Source organism: Haliotis cracherodii, unplaced genomic scaffold, assembly GCF_022045235.1.
Source record: "Haliotis cracherodii isolate W230 unplaced genomic scaffold, xgHalCrac1.p SCAF_20, whole genome shotgun sequence".
In the NCBI taxonomy this organism is placed as follows: domain Eukaryota; kingdom Metazoa; phylum Mollusca; class Gastropoda; order Lepetellida; family Haliotidae; genus Haliotis; species Haliotis cracherodii.
In genome coordinates, this window is record NW_027266276.1 from 5,368,831 (window position 1) to 5,392,103 (window position 23,273).

At 39.4% G+C, this 23,273-nt stretch overlaps 1 protein-coding gene across 1 annotated transcript; it reads right to left on the reverse strand.

Moving 5' to 3' along the window:
* Positions 1–11,180: 11,180 nt before the first annotated feature.
* Positions 11,181–16,226, reverse strand: LOC139470146 (uncharacterized). Its single transcript, XM_071252445.1, has 5 exons — positions 16,023–16,226; positions 15,692–15,719; positions 14,337–14,537; positions 12,823–12,941; positions 11,181–11,368 (listed from the first exon to the last, which is right to left on the reverse strand). Exons 1-5 carry the CDS (start codon positions 16,224–16,226, stop codon positions 11,234–11,236), a joined length of 687 nt encoding a protein of 228 aa, XP_071108546.1. The 3' UTR covers positions 11,181–11,233.
* Positions 16,227–23,273: the final 7,047 nt, after the last annotated feature.

Consider the following 23,273-nt stretch of genomic DNA (forward strand, 5'->3'; position numbering starts at 1 on the left):
AATTCCAGTGATTGTAAAAGGTCATATTCGTCCAATGTTGATCAAATAGTTTCCAGTTTTCTATTTTTAAAAATATCATGTTGTAAAGCCGAGTACTTAAGACTTAGAGACTTGCGTTAAACAGCATTAGTGAGTGAGTATGGTTTTACGCCGCTTTTAGCAATATTCCAGCAATATCATTTCTTCACACATTGTACCCATGTCGGGAATCGAACCCGGGTCTTCGGCGTGACGAGCGAAGAAACAGCATTAACCTTTCTGTTAAATTAAATGAGTGAATTGAAATAGCATAGGATATAATTGAATGGTTCCTTTGGAGCCGACCATTTGATATTCTGGAGGGGGTTGCGAGGGTCTGAGATAAGATAATTTTCAGCTTCACCTTCAAAACCAGATATTTTTATTTAAAACTATCAGCCTGAATTTCTTTGAAGAAAATCACTTTGCAACAATGTCATTTTTGTTGCGGACAAGTCTGAAGCATAATTATTGTTTAAAAGAATTTTCAGGAACAATTTGTTTGTTTCGATAAAATCCCAGCAATTCAATTCCTCTCTCTGTGAAGAACTAAGGTCATCTCCACAAGACGTGGCATCAGGTGCACGTGACGACCACATATGATATATAATCGAACATTTCCGACTGCAGAAAGTGTAAAGCCCCTCACTCATAATACTCACAAACGTACATCAGTACAAACGAAATAATTTTAGAAATCGATAATATATGGTATTCTATTCTGATTACGCCATATAGATATTTAACCATTTTTTAAATGATGAAAACAGAATGTATCTCTGCTGCCCTTTCAGTAAATTGTTACCTAAAGTATAAGCACCTTAAATTCAGACGTTGTTTAACCAAACAAGACAAGTCATTGACGCCGTTTGGCTTATGTATCATACAAAACCAATATCAGAATACGAGTATCTTCTATGACAATAGTAATTACCTTTTCCTGCGTGGCTGTGTCGAAAGGTGTTGGCCGATGGGCTGGAGGCGACGTGCTTATATACTAAACTCCTTCATGTAAATGTGTAATTTAATACACAGTATGTTCAAGATGCAGTGAGATGGAAAATGCTGTATAATGGAATGTTTAGCTTACCTGGACAGGGAGAAACATGTTTCCAAGACCTATATTCAGCACCCATGGCCATAGCACCCATAAAGATGTATCAAATCATCGTAACTTATGTGTTTACAGGTATTTAAAATGAAATAACACTCCGATTCTGGGACGGTTTGAAGAGGACCTGCTTTAGCTAGAAAGAAGATACTTTGTGTGTTTAAGTTAGTTGTGACAGCACATGTTATATTCCTCTTTAGAACAGTCATTAAATGAGTGACATGCCACATACCACTCACATATGTGTGGAAACAATTCTTCATATGGTGGATATTTCACTGCTCTATATAAACTGAAAAGATTGAAAATTGTAACGATACATGTAGCACGGACTTCATCCTATTTATAAGAAATTAAGCAAAGAGGGTTTGGGTGATCCTGGCACAGTCAGGATGGTTAGGCTCATCATCAGCTCAGGGCTCTGTCGCCCTCTACGTATTCTTGGTTGTACCATGGATGGACCTCTGAATCAAAACCACAACCATGGCGAAGATGGTAATAAAAAGATTACTCCATCATGTCTCTTAAGTGTTTATTGTTATTATTATTTACAGATTAAAATAAAAATTGCTACATAGGGGGTTCGGGTGATCCTGGCACAGTCAGGATGGTTAGGCTCATCATCACATCAGGGCCCTTGCCCCCTCTACCTGCAGCCCAGACAGCGAATGGGACTTCTCACAGGAAGCGCTGCCTAGTCAAACCCACAGAGAACTTTTCGGAGAATGTGAAGACTCCCCAACACTGATGCCTTCTGCATTACCCAGATTGTCAGAAGGGCTGTATTCCTGGTAGCAAACCCGGGTACTTTTCCCAATGTCAGTCAACAGATTGGGGGGTACCAAACCTAAGGCACCGAGAACAATGGGGAGTCAGACAACTTGGTACTTTGGATGCAAGCGTGACATTTCGAAAGCGAGGTCCGCATACTTGCCATATTTTTCCTCCATCTTGTCAATCACATTACTGTCAAAGGGCACAGAAAATTCAATAATATAAATGATTTCATTGGATTTATCAAAAAGGACAAGATCAGGTTTGTTGGCATGGATACGTCTGAGGCTGTAAATGGGCCTATTCTAAAGAATTTTCTATTTATCATTTTTGCATGACGCCCTCTACATATTCACGATTGTATCATGGATGGACCTCTGTGTCAAAACCACAAGTATGGCGAAGACGGTAATAAAATGATCGAGCTACCCTATCATGTCGCTTAAGATACTGTGTCTGTGCCAAAGCTGGGAATCCACTCACAATGTGTTGGACAGTCTCATTAAATTCATTACATAATTTAAATTTCATATTCACATTTTGATGCAAAATCACATTTTGACGGTTTCGGGTTAGAAGTGACTGCACTTGAGCAGCAAACAGAAACTTCTGTTTCACTTTTCAGGTCAGACGACTTCATCCAAACGAAGGACTCTGCAGGATTGCTGATCTACTCAACACACTGCATATAAACTCGATGCAGTGGTCGTTCAGAAAGCCTCTCCTTAGTCTGGGCCGATTTGATATGGCACTTCGCTTGGTTGACATTCATTTCTGTACCGTCCAGCAGTACAGAACTATCAACAAAATCAACGCCGACATTGAGTTTCAGAAAACTGTGCCTTGTTTTCATCATGAGTCTTGACATGCTTCACAAGAGGATCATGAGACAAAGAAATGTCCTTCCTCTTTGCTGAGCCAAAAGCTTAAAGGATTTAGTGACAAAAAGGAAAGCAAAGGGCTAAAAGAATCGCCCTGAAATATTCCTCTTCTGATAGAAATGGGTTCCGAAGTCACCATCTGCCCCTGCAAATACATCTCAAGTTGAGTTGACCAGCGATTCATTAAAGACTTGAGTAAAACAAGTAGTCGTTCGGTGAAGTCAATACATTCCAGTTTCCTCAAAATCCATTCTGTAGTCTATCCAACACATTGATTGGTCCCAATTTTTCTTGTCCCACTTTCTTTACTTTGTGTCCAAACCTTTAATTTTGCTTTGAGGGAATCAATAATTTGATTAAGAATCTTCTCTTTTGTTGTCTAACATATTGTTTTTAAAGTTTTCCAAATTGATTTTTGCCGTTTTGACATTGATTGCCCCAATGAACGTAATTTTAGTTCTATCCAGGATAAGTCTTCCCTTGTTTCATTTAGTTTAATTTGGAACAGGTTTTTCTTTGGAAGATTGATTACCCTTTTGTGGTTCATTGTCTTTGGAAACTGTATGGAGTTCATCCAATGTTCGAGCAGCAGCTTACACGCAACAGTTAATGTCATGCAAAGAACAGTCCGCATTGAGAGTGACAGTAATAATTTCATTTAATTTATCAATTTCAATCTGTGGAAATGATTTATTAAAATGTTTAATTGGCCTCCGTTTCTCAATCGGTAAATCGCAGATTTGATAATAGAATGACATAAACAAAATATACAAAGGATCATTAGTAAGATTATTGACAAAAGAGGGGTCGGAAGAGGGAGAAAACTCAAAATCATATTATTATTATTATTATTATTATTATTATGGTAAAATATTCATATGACATATCACTGTAGTTTTCGGTCCTAATTCATGTAAATGTCACGTGCAGTGGATCAAGTAATAACAGTATGGGAGTGTTGTTATCTGGTATCACATTTCATTGTATGTTGTAAAACATGGGAGTTATGCAGGTGTTAATTTTTGTGTTGATGGAAAGACAAAGTCATTACTTGACACTAAAAGCTTATGCAGCGAAGACAAAACTTGTTACTGATGACATATTATCAACACACACAAACATGACTTTAACCCTTGCAATGTAAGTGTATTGTGTCTCAATTACAACCGTTTCAGTGTTATCACACATTGCTAATCATACAAGCAGACCTACAGTGCAAACATAACAGGTGTGAATATCAAACGTCAATGCCAGATTGAAGTCTCGATTATCTGCCATTTTATTCAGCGTAAAAGGGAAAATAGCAACTAAAGATTCGCGAGACGTGAAATATATGTGCTACCTACCACATGAAACCCGAGTAACAGATGGGTCTTGCAATGTGTGTCTTCTTAAATACATACGACTATTCATAAAAATGTCAATCCTGTAAGTTGTATTTTTTGCATGTATGGCAATATGTCTGCACTTGTAAATGTCTGTTGATGTTCGTGGAATTGTCATTGGGGTTATATGTTGTAGTTGTGATCATATTATTCATATGATCATTAATCTTACTGAAAGCAGAGTGCACTGAACGAGTACGACTTCACACTTCACGAGCTTGTGTTAACAAGATAACTTTAATGAAGAAGATAATCATGGCGAAAATAAATTTTGTAGCATTCCTACCTATTAATGCAAGTACCAATACTGTCATAAACCAAAATGTGTAACCCAACAGGTAAAACAAATTGTACTTTCCATGTGGTACCTTCAGAATCAGGATTGAGAATATGTAACATTTCAGTTTAAATATTTCTATTATATAAAAAGTTGAAAAAAAACAAATCTAGTACTATGTGTTCACATTATTGACTTCCTGAACGATTCAGTTGTTGCTTTCAAAGAACAAAGGGATAGAGTTGACACAGTGGTAGTGGGATACACATTGGTAAAGTTATTAATATTTTGTTCATCATCAATATTTTCAAAGTAATAGCTGCATTATTGTAACATTATTTTATAATGAAGTAGATCTGTGAAAACAGATGCAGATATTGTCAATATTGAAACCCATAACTTTGTGAGTGCGTTTGTTATTTTTAACCATGAACCATACTTCTCTATGAGAGTTACCTCCCTAATAGAAATATATATTTTCTCCTGTAGACTGACACGTCAAATATATATATTCATCTTGCTACAAAGAAACTGGGTCAAAGTTTCCTGCATAACGATATGTTGCAGGCCTGTTCCCGGTTCTCGACAGACAGACATGTTCCCGGTTCTCGACAGACAGACACGCTTCGCGGATATGGTTCAACAGTTCACCGCAACGAAATTCTGTGTGGGTAAATATGTCAGACGGAGCTGGATTTGTACCCTTCCCTTCGACACCTAGCGGCTGAAGGAGGGTAGCGCAAGCGCTCTAGTGCACGTCAAACACTTTTGCATGGAGAGTGATACCCCCTTAGAACTGTTGCCGAATACCATAATACATGTTTGGTGTAATGATTTACAGTTAGGAATGTTTAAAAATGAGTTCCATAATTATTTATATGTGTGAGACTAAAATAAAGTTTCTATTAAGAAACAGTTCTTTTACATCGTTCCAACTATTACCCATCCAAATGTAACTTTATCAAACTAAAAACAAACGGCACGGCGCCAATCACTGTGCAATAAATCACTATTAAATAGTGATGATAACAGCTAGGTGTTCGGAATAGGTGAGCGTTCCCTGCCCCTCCGGTGGTTCACGTCACAAACACGTGCAAAGGCATGTCAATAGTTCACCAGAAAAAAAAACAATCAAAAAATGGTACAAGTCCAATAGGGAACTGCATGGGACATAATCTTTGTCACTGATGCGTCAAATTTGGAAATGTCCCCCACACGTCAATCATTAAGCTTTTGAAAGCTTCACTGAAATCATGCCTCTTGTAACACAATCTTCTGGATGTTGTTTTGTCACTGAATCTTTGTACAGATCGACATATCAAACAAAATCATTTAGAATTTCGAGAATCGACACGTATTAATTACACTTGTCTAACATTGTCTCGGGTTGTATCATGAACGTCCTTCCTTTATTGTATTGAGGATTACGGTTAGTCTTTGAGAGAGTTTTGGTGGTACATTGATGCGGTATATCTCTCTCTGAATGGATTTTTATGGAGCTTTGGAATCATGTGCTAATGAGGAATGAACTGTCTTCAGGTTTTAGAATCAAGCCATAATTTCATTAGTAGGTCATCCTTAAACTGTTTCAGTTTCCGAGTTTTACTTGGTTGGTACACACATTCACCCTCCAGATATGGAGATGGGGTCTTGGAGCTTTCTTGGTGCTGATTTCATGAGGCTGACTGAGTTCTTAGATACGGGTTTGATTGGCACAGATATGCTAAACATTCCATTGTACGGCATTTTCCATCGCATTGTACGTTGATAATTATGTACATTTCATTCGTCAGTTTTAAATTCAGACAGACATGCTTCAATAAATAAATGAACAGTTTGTTCCAAATTTAAAATTTTCTCTGTCGAAGTTAACAATTGCTTATTGCTAAATGTATTGTATATCTCCTGGATAGTGTGTATGTGTTGATGACCGAGCGTAAACTTTGTTATTTGAGTGACTGCGTCCTAATCTTTGATTAACAATATTCAACAAGGGTGATAGAAGGCTACACGTGTGTGTTGAAGCGTCATGCGCTGATCAAATGCTACACGCATTGTAAGAGTTATGAGATGCGTGTAAATGTGTTTAACAGGGTGTTACTCGTGGTCTATCGGGCGCTATGATTACTCACTCGATCGTAGTTAAGAAACTTGAGACTAGTATCACTGTTGAAACAAAATATACCAAAGCCATTCAGATGGACAGTTCATGTGCATGAGGACATGGCCACTCATTGAAGCAGTTATATCATATAGGTAATGCTAATGGGGGGTGTATATCATATCTGATGTTGTTCTGGTTGGAGTATGTCTTTTACAAATTATCAGATGTAAAATGGCAGTGTGATCTAATCTGATAAAATAATGTTGTAAATGTATTACATTGTTTCGTTAAGATTCAGAAGTTCATAACAACATAACTGGTTGCCAAGTGTTAGTATCTAATGTAATCAGTGTTGTGAAAGCTGCTATACTTTTAGTCAAGTTTAATCTGGAATCCTCTGGAATGTTGTAGCATATGTAGACAAATCCAGCACTGTGTGGAACCTTCCAGAAGAGATTTACACTATATAAGGGGTCATTACATCTAGACATGCGGTTGTGTAAAGACAAACATTTTTCACCCTGGAAAGCCAGCCTAAAGTTCTGTCGGAAATGCTAGAAAAATGCTTTTCTGGCTTCATTTAATAAACACAAGTCATAGGATTATAAAAAAGAGCATATATCAAAATAATGCAAATTGACCTAATCTGGCCTGTCTTAACTAACATTGTGTTTACCCTTCGAATGTACTTTTACAGGTACAATGATGATAAACTTAGAAAATATGTCATGCATATATGAAATAGCCTATAACCTGAGGTAATTACCTAACACCTGTCCCGAGGTGATGACCTCACACCATCCCGTGCATTCTAACAGGTGCAAATGTCAACGAGTTGGTGGTCTCAAAATATTGCTGTTATTGTACTTTATTGATGGGGTAGCAAAGAAGTATTTATAGTTCTACAGATGGTTTCTTGAGGTAGCATTTATCTCCGCTGATGACGTATATGAATCTGTACTGTGGAATGTTGTGTTATGTCTTGCCACGAACCCTTTACACTTAGCCAAGATGGGCACAGCAGGGTTGGCCTCAAAATGTCTGACTGGCGTACTCAAGGCATCGTGACCCTGTTGTGCCGCCAGCAAATATGTCTTGAACTTTACTGGTTTCTTATTCAGCCTAATTGTCTCCACGAGTTGAACTTGGTCTGAAGTCGACAATGTCATATGTTCCGGGCTACTCATGGTTAAGGAGACAGTATCTGATTCCCGGACGTTATATCAACTGGCGTTATCCATAGCAATGATACTGGCTTTGTTTAAAATGGGCCACAGCTGAAGTTCCAACCAATCTATGAACACATTACCTCCTATAATTTCCTTATGAGAATCACTAGTTTTCTTTTTCGCCTCGAAAACAAGCACACATCCATCAATAAGCCCCATATCATGGGTTCGGCGTGCAAAACTATGAAACGATTACCTTTACCTGATGGTACCATTGGTGCATTTTGTTCATCTGCCGATAGTCACAAGTAGTCAGTGGAATGATTCATCAAGGTAAATTATCTGGACTGTGATAGTAATGAATGGTCCGGAGATGACGTGACCTCATAGACAGGATGGAATATTTTCCCCTGAAAAGTGCTCGGTCATCGCCACGTGCAGTGTATCGAAATCCCATCTCTTGGAGAGCAATGGTTAGTGCAGTCCGGGAAACATTAATTGTATCTTTAATTTCCTCCCAAATTCTACTACAAGTCAGGATAACCTTCTGCTCATAAAACTTGTACACTATACGCCTAATCACCCTGTATCAAAGCTATCTAATATCCTTTTACGTCCCAGTTTAGTTTTTGAGACCACCCCTATACCTGTTTTGTTTTATTTATCATACCGTAAACTTATTGAAATTGAAAACACCATAGCTTGGACAGCTCGGTTCACCCTATCTAAATTGATAAATGGTTTCCTTCTATTTCTCTAAAGTGTAAACAACGTGTATACATTTCCCAGTACAAACTCCATGGCGTGTACCATGGCTATGGCTATGCAAGTGTAATGTAGCAAACGCGTAATTTTGTCATTTCAGAAGATGCACATCTAGAATTTTCTCCAAATTATTTTTGTGTGTGGATTAGAAATATTATGAAGACTGCATTATTATCATTATAACGGAGACACGTGCGCATATTTCTATCGTCCGTTTCAGACTCCCATCCTTGGGCTTCCTGTTTTCGTTCGAATTTGTCTCCTGTAAACTTGTCGATAGGACTCCTTGTGACTGAAATAGTTCAATCACAGGTAGGTCGATCGGTAGTTTCAATAACAACAGTCTTTGAAGATTGATATCCTTTTTTAACCATCTTCCCGCGGCAAGAGAATTAACTGACTATAAAAGTCCAGTTTCCACCTTTGCCAAACTAGGTTGGTATTATGGAGTTACATTTTGGCTGGACTAACGCGTCTTTGCATAGTCCAATCAAAATCGCGCACCGAAATCGAAATCCGGTTCGTAAACTGTTGTGCAGATTTTGGTCGATTGCAGGATTTGCAAAGCATGTGCACCGCCAACTCGTTGTCAGCAGATCTTTTCATGTTTTTAATCAAGGTACTCACTTGATTTGATGCATTTCACGGTGTAAGACACGTTATATCACAATATAGATCTTGATTATCGACCAGATCGTCTTAACTGGGCGCCATCATTTTGTGTGAAGCAAACGCAAGTGATACGAGAGGTGGAATCTGATTGGTCCATAGGAGAGGCTTAGAAGGGGCATAACTGGTATTAGCCACTGGTGGCGCTACGATCGAGCCCAGTAATTCCAGCCTAGATCGGCAAGGGTGGAAACTGGACTCTTGCCTCGGGGAGATTTTTTTAACAGGCAAAAAACATTTTTCTAGCATTTCCGACAGTACTTTAGGACTATTTTGAAAGCTTGACAACTGTTGCTGTTAGGTCAATATTAGTACCACTGCTCTCACATTGTATACTACCATTGTACTTGTGTTACTATCGAATTTTGTACCACCACTCCTTTGTGTACTGACATTGGAATTACTTTACAGTAAAACTTAATCATATAATATAATAATTGTTGACTGTGTACCATTTCTTTGGTGTTAGTTCGGTTCTCACTCAGTTTAATTACAATTGAGAAGTCGACACTAATCACTTAAATTGGACGACGGTATTTTTGAGTAGGTAATGAGTACGCTTGAGAATAAAAGATATATATTCATTTTACATTGTTTTGATGTTTGTTCAGGAATATTCAGGAAACACTTAACTTGACCCCTTTTCATAAACGAGGCTGTACATAATGTTCCTAACTTATATAAGAAATACACGACTCGTGGTCGTTGTTTAACTAACAATCACGATTAACAACTCCACCTCCTCGTTTATCTCTTAAATATGAACATCTTCCCGAGGCAAGGGATTTATCTGACTTGAAAATGTCAGATTATACCCTTGCCAAACCAGCCTGGTATTTCTGAGTTACGTGTTGGCTGGCCTAATATGTCTATGCATCATCCAATCAACAATCGTGTAACGATTGGTTGGTTGGTTGGTTTGTTGTTCAACGCCGCACACAGCAATATTCCAGCTATATGACGGCGGTCTGTAAATAATCGAGTCTGGACCATCCAGTGATTAATATCATGAGCATCGATCCACGCAATTGGGATCGATGACATGTATCAACCAAGTCAGCGAGCCTGACCACCCGATCCCGTTAGTCGCCTTTTACGACAAGCATAGTCACCTTTACGGCAAGCATGGGTTGCTGAAGACCTATTCTACCCCGGAATCTTCACGGGTCAATCGTGTAACCAAATCGAGAAAGTGTATGTACCCGCATCCACGACGATCAAACACTAAAAGGGTTGCTATAATCTCTGCCGGGTAATCGCTCAATAGAATTATACAAAGTTTTGTTTTTTTTATTGAAAGGTTCTACAATGATCGTAAATAATCGTCAGCAAACCCTAAATTGTGACAATCATGTATGGTACTTTCCATATATCATAATGCGAGGAAGCTTGTTGCACTTACAACATTAATGTACACGTATTTACTTTGTATGGGCTTCTGAGTTGATATTGTTTCATTTTCATGTACTTAGGAAAGTATTTTCTTATATTAGAGGTGTTGAATATTTTGATCTTGTTATGCCCAAATACATGTAGTAAAAAAAATAAATTAAAAAATAATATGTTTAGGTTACAGTGTATAGGTGCGATTCGAACCAGTATTACGTGCATGCTTACATTCACGACGTCATTAATTAACAGTCAATTAGAGTTATGGTTCTTTGTGAGCAAGCGCGATAACCTTACTTGCGTTGTGGGCATAATGCCGGTTTTCTTTGCTGTTGAAGGGGGAAATTTGTAAGTTACAGCTGATGTAAATCATTATTGATGATGACTCATTACAGTTAGCGTTCATTCATACATGTATGTAGCAGATAAATACGCCTTATTCGGCGCTGTATGGACAGGAAAATTATTTTATCATGCTTGTGTCTTGACTGCTTCAGACTTGAATAAACAAGAACCATTCAAGACCCCTTCGATTTGTTCCTTTGCCTCGCCAGAACTCATGAACAGAAAACAACCCATGTGGCAACTGTGCAGTACCTCTTTTATTATTATTTATGCGATTCAATGTACCTCGACAAACCTTGAATGTCTCCTGACAAATAAACACTGAATTTGCACATCATTCTTGGTCTCATTTTTGGCAGCCTCCAGGGTAAGAATAAAGGTTTTCGATTCGTGTTACTGTATTATGGAAGTACTTAGGTCCATGCAAATTTTCTTCCATGACTTCTATACCTTGTTGGCGAACGGGACCGAAGTACATCAGCTGGAATGTATTAAACATTATCGTTAATCAAAGTCGACCGCCTCCGTGGTCTAGTGGTAGAGCGTCCGCCCGGAGAGCGGAAGGTCCGGGGATCGATCTTCGACCGCTTCATACCAAAAGATGTTAAAAGATGGTACTTGTTGTTACCCTGTCTGGCGCTCGGCATTAAGGGGCTAAAACAAGGACTGGTCGGCTCGGAGTCAGAATACTGTGTCTGAGTGGGGTATTCATGTTAAACTGCGGCATGGTATCTCAGTGAGCTAGCACTATAAACCGACATCAGTCCGGACCAGTACAAACAGCCACACAAACACACACACGTACATGCAATACGTGCAATAATCTTGGACGCGACGTTAAACCCCATTTCACCTCACTTCACCGTTAATCAAAGAAAGAAAACAAATTCTAAACAGTCTCAAACATCAAAACATCGACACTTAAGAACACAACCCGTATCACAAATACTCTTAAAAATAAATTACCTTTAAACTCACAAATTACACAAACAACTTTTGAGGTACAATCGAGCATGCTCTTCCTTCCAAAATCAAAAGAGCGTCACACGACTTTTCTTCAAAAATTGTTTTATAAACGTTACTTCTTTCAAGACCTCAGTGAAGTTAAAAGCAGTTTTATGACATTTTCAGGTGAAGAAGTGACCTGCCTGTGCATGTGTTTGTGCCACCGTACATCTCTTCGATGACACCTGGTATCATCACTATTTGACAGTGATTCATAAACACATGCTCGTAATATAGTCGGAACTGAAATCGACTCTGCTTATAGAAGCCATTTCTTATGAATATGGAAAGGGTTTTGTTGCATTCCTACCCTTGGCGTGACAGATCAATGTATGAAATATATTCAAATTGGCAATAATAGAGCTATGCTATGACATGATAAACCTAAGATACCCGAGAACCGCATGGATTCAAAAGCAAGGTGCAGTGGCGAAGGCCAAATTCTGGCAAATCCTTAAATCATCACCAATTACATGGGGCTGCTTATTCTCCTGTTTGTGAAACCCATCAAAAATAAACTGTATAGCATTGCATTTTACCTTTTTGGCATCTTAGAATACCGTTTATATATGCTGATATTTACAAGTCAATGATATTATGTGTAAGTGTGAAGAACGTTGAAGATTGCAACCTATATATGCTATATGAAGCACTTTTAGCAATCAATGTAAAACAAAAGATGTAACGTAATAGTTATATTACATAAACAAAATTAACAAATCCATAATTTTACAAAAGTCTCTGCAAAAGTAGAGTCCGTTGTTTCCGATTTTATTAATAACATCTGTTTATGAATCTCTATCAAGTCAGTGGTGATCGGAAAAAGGTAAACCTTTCCTGTTCCTTCGGCAGCAACCGTCACAAACAGAAGTCAACCTTTATACTTGATTGGTGTGTCGCAATAAGACAATTAAACTAAAAGATGCTTACTTCAACCGGATATTCGGCGAGAGTTCGGAAACATGCTTGTTCCTGGCCGGATATGTTAAGTGCTACATCTCCCGCGAACGTCCACTTCAGCATTTCGTTGTACTCAAGAGTTGACAAGTCTGAAATGAATATGAAGGTTGCCGAGATCATTTATGACATATGCTATGAAGTATAAAAGTTCAATATTGGTTATTATCATTTTAGTGACAAAGCACTACAAACACAAGCTTATGTTCGTGTCAGTTCATATTTTATCTAATGTGGTACTGCTTCCTTGGTATAGAGGGGAGAGAGGAAGGTCCCTGGTTTGGTCTCCTGGCCGTGTCATGCCAAAAGACGTTAAAAGATGGTTCTTGATGTTAAAGTACCTGGTGATCGTTATTTAGGGGATAAAACAAGGACTGGTCGGCTTGGGGTCAGTATACTGTGTCTGAGTGCTTGATTGTCATGTCGTACAAACGAATAGTACTCACGGAACATTTCCAAATTTCAAGTTGGCAAATGATTCTTTAGTGAAATGTACCACATCACAGAGCACACATCTTAGATATGAGTAAACGCCTTCACATGACTTTCAGAATACTTTATTCTCACTTTCGTTTCACTATTTCACCACTACCTCACAGCATTCTTCACACCCATTAATCTGCACTATCGCATATTTTAACATAGATTCACTGTAACGAGAAACGTCGCGATAACATGACGCGGAAAAATCATATTTGAAATGTATGACATATAGAGTTGACACATGACTTATGCTCAAAATACCCATCAATAACATCTCATAATATAACAACATTAAACTCGTCTTAATACTTTTGATCATTGACGAACGTGTATAATACTTTTGATCATTGACGAACGTGTATAATACTTTTGATCATTGACGAACGTGTATAATACTTTTGATCATTGACGAACGTGTATAATACTTTTGATCATTGACGAACGTGTATAATACTTTTGATCATTGACGAACGTGTATAATACTTTTGATCATTGACGAACGTGTATAATACTTTTGATCATTGACGAATGTGTATAATACTTTTGATCATTGACGAACGTGTATAATAAGAACTGCTTCATACGAAAAATACCATTCATGTTAATTCCAATCAACGGGACGGGAGAGATTCCCAGATTGTCACAGAACTTGTTGTGTGAAAAAGCTGTTAATTATCAATACGAAATTTTGAATGTCGCTTATATACCACTCAAAAGAAGTTAAGGATCACCCGATTCTTTCATATTGGTAAAGTTAATCTGTCATGGCATGAGAGATTAACTATAGTAATATGAAAGAATCAGGTGATCCTTAACTTCTTTGGAGTAGTATAATTAGGTCCTTCAAATTCACATGTTAACTGATATTGTCAGTCGAGGCGCGTACCTCAGTACATATTTTCCAGTATATTAAACAAAAATTGACATCATTCTCAGAATGTCGAGGTGATACTTATCAAACCATTTAATCTTCCATGAGGTAGAACAAGTCCGGCAGTGTTTACCTCCTACAGGAAATATCTTCCTGTCCATGAGAAGGTCATGACTTTCGAAAGATGATGACCACATGTCCTTGGGCAGGTTGAGACCGAGCTCCTTGGCGAAGTCTTCGCAGCTGTAGAGGGATGTGACGCTGAACTCATATCCTTTGCTGAATAGAAAACCAGTCAACTGGGGCCAACTGCATGCTTTCTCAACGTCAAGAACTGAAACGTGTACATTTAGAATACTTTTATAAACCCAAATGTCTCTTGATCAAACTTGTTAGGATGACTTTTATGTCCTACTTATATGTGAACAAGAGCCTTTATGAACTTTTAATGTAACATACAAATCTATTCTATTCCCCTAAAATATACAGAAACTGAGGAAATTGTCTACAAATATCTGTATGTTGTACTTTTAGCACCTCCATAAAATTGTGGACCTGTACATCCTCGACTTTAAGGGTGTGGTTCCCCATTGGTACGGCGCGATAATGTGAACATCACACGATTAATGTTTAGCTATCAAGTGCTCTTAAAACACTTTTGTTTGACTATCAATATCGCTTATATAATGACAGGGCTTGCTGAAATCAACGAATATCTGTCCTTGGTATGTTGCAAACAGGAATGGAACAAAACGAAGTTGCCAGACCTTTTAATGTTCACCAAAACACAGAGTCGTCTCTTTGGAGGCTTATTTACAACAGGTCAACATTCTACAACATTCATGACTTGTCATTGGCCGGTCGTCCACGTTTGACGTCACGTCAACAAGACATCCATATTCGGTTGATGCATCAAGGGAGTCCAACTGCCATATTAACAACTCTGAAAACCCTGGTTTGAGACCAATTAGTGGCAGAACCATATGCAACCGGTTGAGGGAGCACAAATTCCGACCCCGACGCCAAGCAATACGCCCAGCCTTACACCCAGTTGTTCGACGTCACCGTCGGGCACGTCAAACTCGGTGTACACAGCATCTGAGATTCAGAAGAGAAGACTGGACCATGGTCATACCATTGAAGAGGTCGGTCCCGATGGTCCTTGTTTGCGCATGCTGACCTCATCAAGAGTAATTATTTCTTTTGTGGTACTAAAATGAACAAGCGTATGAAGCCTTTGAACCGTCCCCTGTTTGATTGCAGTAACTTATCTGGTGAACCATGACATGTTTATACCAGACGCCATCTTGTTTTTTAGCAGAAAAGTCAATACTGATCACATGAGAGGTCATGTGACGAGACAATATTCGAGGTCAGTGTCAGTCAAATGGTTTTGGGTCTACTTTCAAACGTAATGTATCGTCACGTTGTAAAATGGCATTACAAGATTCTTGATAGATGTATAACAACGGTAGATTAAGGACTTACCAAGAATAATCCTTGGATTTCCAAGCTCCTGTTAAACCAATAATATTAAATTAATACAACATGGTGCTGCATTTGCTGAGATCTATGCATTTTCGAAAGTCCACTTGTTTATTACAATTAGAAATTAAACCCTTCATTAGTTTATCTACATAGGTCTGTGTATCTGTGTGTTTGATTTTGATTTAAAATACTCAACCAGAAGCGATATAAATGGTGCGGTCCTTGTAATTGGTCCTTGGTATTTATAAACAAAAGGCCATAAAGCATGAGCATAACGCGTGATCGTTGATGTGCTGTGCATAATGAACAAATTTGTAATAATTTTACAGACCTTAAATGAAAAGAGAACCTTGATGTCAGTTAGACCTTTCACCGTCTCCTTAATCTGCTGTATGTCCGCCGTCTCGTCCCTCCCTTCCTTCGGGGGCAAGTAGATGTCCACTCTGTATAGAAGGGCGTCTCTAGGACCAGGATCGCTGAATACAGACACGGGGAGACACGACAGGGTGATCATAGCAGTGACGAACAGCAGCATTGTTGCAAGTCCTTATCTGCAGCACCGAAAGTAGGGGAATTCCGTGACGAAAGCAGTTAATCCAGGTCGCAAATATACTGAACCGCAAAAGAAACGTCACCATGGATAGATATATGAGAAAAACCTTATTTGTCCAAACATTGTAAACATACTTTGAGACATATTAAAAGATGAAACTTGGCAAAACTGATCATTAAATTTGAAATTAAAGTGTCAAATGTTCTCAAAGTGAAACACAATACTAGTCTCTGAGAAAATGGCATCACAAGTCAGTATCTCATATGTCCGCCATGTGCGTTGATGACTGCTGTGCAACGTCGATACATGGAATGGATGAGGCGGTTGATGAAGCCAATAGGCACTTGAGCCCACACTCTGAGGAACGCCTGACTAAATTCAGGTGCAGTTGTCGGCCTTGGTCGGACGTCATTCAGCCGTCTTTGAATCTCGTCCCACAGGTGCTCAATGGGATCTAAATCGGGACTGAGGACAGGCCACTGCATGGTTCTGATGCCATTCTGCTGGAGGAAGTCTCTTGTTGCTCTCGCAGTGTTGGTACGGGCGTTATCATGCTGAAACTCGTGGCTGCGGCGACGTGCCAAATGAGACATGATGGCATGTGGTCTCAAGACTTGATCAATGTACCGAGCTACTGTGACACCATTGCCTCTCTCGGGACCGATTGTTACAGGGCAAGAAATTGGGGAACGCATGTGCATTTCAATTTGCACGGAACTCACGCACATAGTTGCCGTGGTGCGTTTGGGCGATCGGTTTTATTGTCATCTGCTTTGGGGTTTTTAATCATCAAATTTCAATTTTCTGGACAAGGTCATGTTAAATTTTAGAAACTTTGACAAAAATTATCAGATATTTAAATGAAAACTTTTAATACAATGTTACTTGGGGTGACGTTTCTTTTGCGGTTCAATATATATTGAAAAGGGGATGGTAACAATTATAATTCATTCTATTTGATTATAATAATACAATACATACATACATACATACATACATACATACATACATACATACATACATACATACATACAAAAAAAATATACAGCGCTAATATCTGATGGGTCCACTCTGTCTCTTGAGCATACGCTGAAGGGAAAAGGTGAGTTTTGAGTTGACTTGTAAGGACTAAGAGCCCTTCTTGAGATCAAAGGCTAAGTTGTAGTTTCTTCCTAAAGGAAAGGTCCTTATGTAGAGAAAGATTTGTCAGCAAATGATTTCGTTGTTGTCTTTGGAACCCGATGAAGGGACTGGTCACAATATACATTTTTGGAAATATTTCTTGATATACCTTGTATGACGACTTCGAAAAGACGTATGTATTCCGACCTTTAACCGACTTAATAACACAATACATACATACATACATACATACATACATACATACATACATACATACATACATACATACATACATACATACATACATACAAACAAAAAAATATACAGCGCTAATATCTGATGGGTCCACTCTGTCTCTTGAGCATACGCTGAAGGGAAAAGGTGAGTTTTGAGTTGACTTGTAAGGACTAAGAGCCCTTCTTGAGATCAAAGGCTAAGTTGTAGTTTCTTCCTAAAGGAAAGGTTCTTATGTAGAGAAAGATTTGTCAGCAAATGATTTCGTTGTTGTCTTTGGAACCCGATGAAGGGACTGGTCACAATATACATTTTTGGAAACATTTCTTGATATACCTTGTATGACGACTTCGAAAAGACGTATGTATTCCGACGTTTAACCGACGTCAACCCGTGGTACAAAGCGGGTAAGAAACCTGTTCATGTCAGCACTTGAGTATTGAGAAAAAGTCCATATTTCAGGCGCAGACACAACTCGTGTAAACATGTGCTTTTTCCGGAAGTATGAAACAAAGGCAAGAAAAAATATCCCAAATGTGACGATTTTAACCTGGAATATAAAACGTGAGAGGCGTCCGTAAAATATTGTCTCCCAGGGGTAGGACACCTTGACACAGCAATAAAAGAAGAACAATGAAATACCATCTGGTGCTATATATTCTAAGAATCTAGTGTTTGCCATACATCTGACATATATATGACTAAAATCATGTATTATCTTCCAAATCCCTCTTCTTAGTGTCAAGAACAAACTTTGCCATTACGGAGCAAGCTGAGGTGAGGTGAAATGGGGTTTAACGTCGCGTCCAAGAATATTGCACTTATATAGCGCCGTGCATGCAAGTGTATGTGTGTGTGGCTGCTTGTACTAGTCCGGAGTGATGAATGCAAGCTCACTGAGATACCATGCCGAAGTTTAACATGAATACCCCACTCAGACACAGTATACTGACTCCGAGCCGACCAGTCCTTGCTTTAGCCCCTTAATGCCGAGCGCCAGACAGGGTAACAACAAGTACCATCTTTTAACGACTTTTGGTATGACGCGGCCGGGGATCGAACCCCGGACCTTCCGCTGTCCGGGCGGACGCTCTACCACTAGACCACGGAGACGGTTCTGTTGAAGGCCTCGCAATTAGCTGAGCAGAGTTATGTGGACTACTCGTTCAAAGAGTCGCTGGTGGTGTTTTCTAATGCCGGGGCCGGGGATCGAACCCCGGACCTTCCGCTCTCCAGGCGGACGCTCTACCACTAGGCCACGGAGGCGGTCTACGGAGCAAGAAATATTCACGATACAGGACTATGGTGGTTGTCATAACAAGGACGACGCATATTACACCGTGGTGGTTTAGAATAGGTCTCCAACAGCCTATGCTGATCGGAAGAGGTGACCAAATGGATCAGGCGATCAGGCCTGGTGACTTAGATGGTGGCGTGCCATCGACGGCGCAGATCGTTACTCACAATATCGATCACTGGATTGTTTTGTTCAGATTTTTTACATGTCGCTACCTACAATAAGTACGGGGAATGATGACATGAAATTACTTTAGGGCGTGTAGATCAATATCTGGCGTGTTCACTATATTGGGCGATACATGCACCACTCCTTCATGGTATAATGTTGATTAACTTGCGTATGGTTGCCTTTGGAATTGACCGCCTCCGTGGCCTAGTGGTAGAGCGTCCGCCCGGAGAGCGGAAGGTCCGGGGTTCGATCTCCGGCCGCGTCATACAAAAAGATGTTTAAAGATGGTACTTGTTGTTACCTTGTCTGGCGCTCGGCATTAAATGGCTAAAACAAGGACTGGTCGGTTCGGAGTCAGAATACTGTGTCTGAGTGGGGTATTCATGTTAAACTGCGGCATGGTATCTCAGTGAGCTAGCACTTTAAATCGGCATCAGTCCGGACTAGTACAAGCAGCCACGCACACACACACATGTGCATGCACGTCGCTATATAAGTGCAATAATCTTGGACGCGACGTTAAACCCCATTTCACCTCACCTCACCTTCGAATTGCCCATTATTCCGCCTGAAGAGTTACCCATATATGGTCCACGTTGGCGGATGCTGGGTTTCTGGCGTACACTCTTCAGTCGGAGAACATCCCACAGATGCTCTGGTAAATACATGTGAGTGGACTTAGCGGCCCAGTCCAATATCTGTATACATTCTCGGCGGAGATGATCGCTGACGACCCGAACACGACGTGGTCTAGGATTGTCAAGTTCAAAATGTCTGCAAATAATTCTTGCGAATGTTGTGTCAAATGTCTATTCACAATGACCAAATCACTTCGTCTGGCATACACTAGGCATACCTGTGGCCACTAAATCGCCAACAAAAGTTTTCTGCAATCTGTGGTTCGGCTGAACCACCATTGACGCACAGCTTGTCCTCTGGTCTTGCCAAGCCATCCCCAATCTTTGCCGATGTGGTCAGTTGTGGTGGTCACAACACGCACGGGACGCCTTGCTTTCGGGTGGGCTGCATAGAGCCTGTTCTTAATGGTAGATGAATACACAATGCCATTTAGTAAGTGGTCAAATGTAACTAATGTTATATTTGGGATAACACTTTCTTAGCGATTAGGTGCCTCACCCTGGCAGGTGTGGGTTCGAGTCCCGGACGGGACTCAACCCCAAAAGTACTAGAATCTGTACTTTACTAAGAAAGTGTTATCCCAAATGTAACATTAGTTACATTTGACCACTTTCTAAATGGCATTGTGTATTCATAGCTTTCGGCCGTGGGAGCCGTGCCAATTTACACTTGTCAGGGGGGTACTCAAAGTACGTGATCTAGACTACCAGTTGTCGGACTTTCATTTTTGTGGCAGCCTCGGTGGCTGAGTGGGTTAGATCGCTGACTTTGTGTGCTGGCGATTAGGTGCCTCACCCTGGTAGGTGTGGGTTCGAGTCCCGGACGGGACTCAACCCCAAAAGTACTAGAATCTGTACTTTACTAAGAAAGTGTTATCCCAAATATAACATTAGTTACTTAATGGTAGATGTTGGAATTCTTCTTCCTGTCATTGAACGTATTTCTCTATAAATGAGAGTGTCTTGTCCATAGGAAGGTGTCGTTTTAGACCTGATACGCCCACGTCTCATTGCAACACCACCCGTTTCACAGAGTCGAGAAATTGCACTTTTTGATTTGTCAAATATTGGAGCAATTCGTCGTTTTGTCTGTTCGTTTAGATACTCTCTTTTAAGGTGAGGTGAGGTGAAATGGGTTTAACGTTGCGTCCAAGATTATTGCACTTATATAGCGACGTATATGTATGTGTGTGTGTGTTTGTGTGGCTGCTTGTACTAGTCCAGACTGATGCCGATTTATTGTGTTAGCTCAGTGAGATACCATGCCGAAGTTTAACATGAATACCCCACTCAGACACAGTATTCTGACTCCGAGCCGACCAGTCCTTGTTTTAGCCCCTTAATGCCGAGCACCAGACAGGGTAACAACAAGTACCATCTTTTAACGTCTTTTGGTATGACGCAGACGGGGATCGATCCCCGGACGCTCTACCACTAGACCACGGTTTGAAGTGTGTACATAGCTCAATTCCATTGGTGATCGTGACTTCCCCATAGGCGCTCACACTCTGGCTTCTGTGCGCATGCGCACCGCGTGCTGTTCATGCATAATGTGAACGTACATTCCAATAAGACGTTGAAATCCAACGCCACGGTATTATGAAGTTACTCCTCACATGCATTCTAATTATTAGTTCCCTTATTTTTGTCAGTGGTATACATGTTTTTCACAATCTAATTACAAGAAGTGATGTTGGGGTCATACCTGTCAACAACTTACCAATCACATTTTTCAAGCTGTGCCAACAAATTAAGTTGTTTCTAGTTTTAAAAGACAGGTAATTTTGTTTGTAAGTTACTGAAATTATCTGACGCCATTGATAATATGGCATTGCAAGCTGAGCAGGTTTTCATTATGAATAGTTATCCGTTCTTTTATCATTCTTCAAAATATTTTTTAATCATTCGTTTGCTTCTATATTGTGAAAAAGAATTAGAGATAATAATGAATGTAAAGAAATGGAAAAGGTACACCTTAGAGATTGCATACTGTTGTTGAATGTAAATACCTGAATATCAAACACTACCATTTGAAGAAAATTAGGTAGATATCTAATACACATTACTGCAGCAAAATACAGCTGGCGTGGCCATCAGGACGAACCTCGATCTGCTCTCAAGGCAGACACTCTTTCAAAACCACCACATAGGCAATGTACGATTTTGTAGTCCCTGTATCAAAATGTTAAATATACGTGCGATATATGTATTTACTATACCTGTGTACACATAGCTACGGTGGCCCATAAGAGACATGGAGTCCATATGTTTTTCCATATTTTGATATTTCACTTACTTTTATCGTTACCTTTTGCAAATTAACACGATTTGTCTTACAAATATGTGATAAATCATGTATAAAGAAGATATTGAATCGCTGAAAAGTGAAACGAAAATGTCAAAAACTAAAATGAAAATACAGAAAACTATTCCCACCGCGGTGATAATATTTTCACCGTGGTGATAATATTTCCACCGCGGTGAAAACTATTTACACCGCGGTGGAAATAGTTTCCTGTTGTTTCATTTTGTTTTTGACATCATTTTCGCTTTTGTTTTTGACATTTTCGTTTTGGTTTTTGACAATTTCGTTTTGGTTTTTGACATTTCCATTTTAGTTTTTGACATTTTCGCTTCAAATTTCAGCGACTCAATAGCTACTTGAAAGTACATTTTCCATGTTTCCGGTTGTTTTTATACATGATTTATCACATATTTGTATGACAAATTGTGTTAATTTGCAAAAGGTTACGTTAAAAGTAAGTGAAACATCAAAATATTGAAATACAGACTCCGTGTCCCTTATGGGCCACCGTACATAGCGTATTGCCAGTATCTACCGAAACAAAAGAAAGATTGACTTATATCAAATGGAAATTACCTTTTCAATCAGTCAATGACAGTTTCTGCAGGCAGTCTGCAGTCAATGACAGTTTCTATAGGCAGTCATCTGGGGGGGAAAGCTGCTTCTCTATATAACCATGTCCAGTATGCAAATTTGAAGTTAAAATACACCATAATTATGACGCATCAACATTAAAACGGTTGTAAAATGACATTTTTAATATCGTGGAACTATCGTTAGAATAAAATCGTGCACCGAGGCCAATGAAAGTGTATGGTAACATCCCAAGCTGTCACTGGAAAAACACATCTGTTGTTTTAAAACTGTATACGTGATAATGTTGTCCTCAAATATGTGTCATAAAATGTTTTTTATGTAAAACTTTGCATAAATAACTAAATTGTGAATGTATTAACTTGGTCTCGTCGTTATATGTCTGCAATATTGCCGATGCGACGTTAAATTTTAACTCACTCACTCACTCTGTGTAAGTCCCCCCACTGGGTTGCTAGTTGAAGACAAGTTGAATTTGGTGATGATGGGGATATATATTTTGTGTCAGATGATGTAAGAAAGCTGTACACAAGAGTCCTCCCTCAGAGTTCGACCCGTGAAGATCCGGGGTAGAATAGGTCTTCAGCAGCCCATGCTTGCCGTAAAGGGCAACTGAGCTTGTCGTAAGAGGCGACTCACAGGATCGGGTAGTCAGGCTCGCTGACTTG

What these genes read in the sequence shown, in the direction of transcription:
- LOC139470146 (XM_071252445.1), bottom strand. Translation starts at nt 16,226, where the DNA reads ATGCTGCTGTTCGTCACTGCTATGATCACCCTGTCGTGTCTCCCCGTG. An exon ending in AGGTTCTCTTTTCATTTAAG is followed by an intron (nt 15,720 to 16,022) that starts GTCTGTAAAATT and finishes TTGGTTTAACAG; the next exon opens with GAGCTTGGAAATCCAAGGAT. An exon ending in GAAGATATTTCCTGTAGGAG is followed by an intron (nt 12,942 to 14,336) that starts GTAAACACTGCC and finishes TATTCATTTCAG; the next exon opens with ACTTGTCAACTCTTGAGTAC.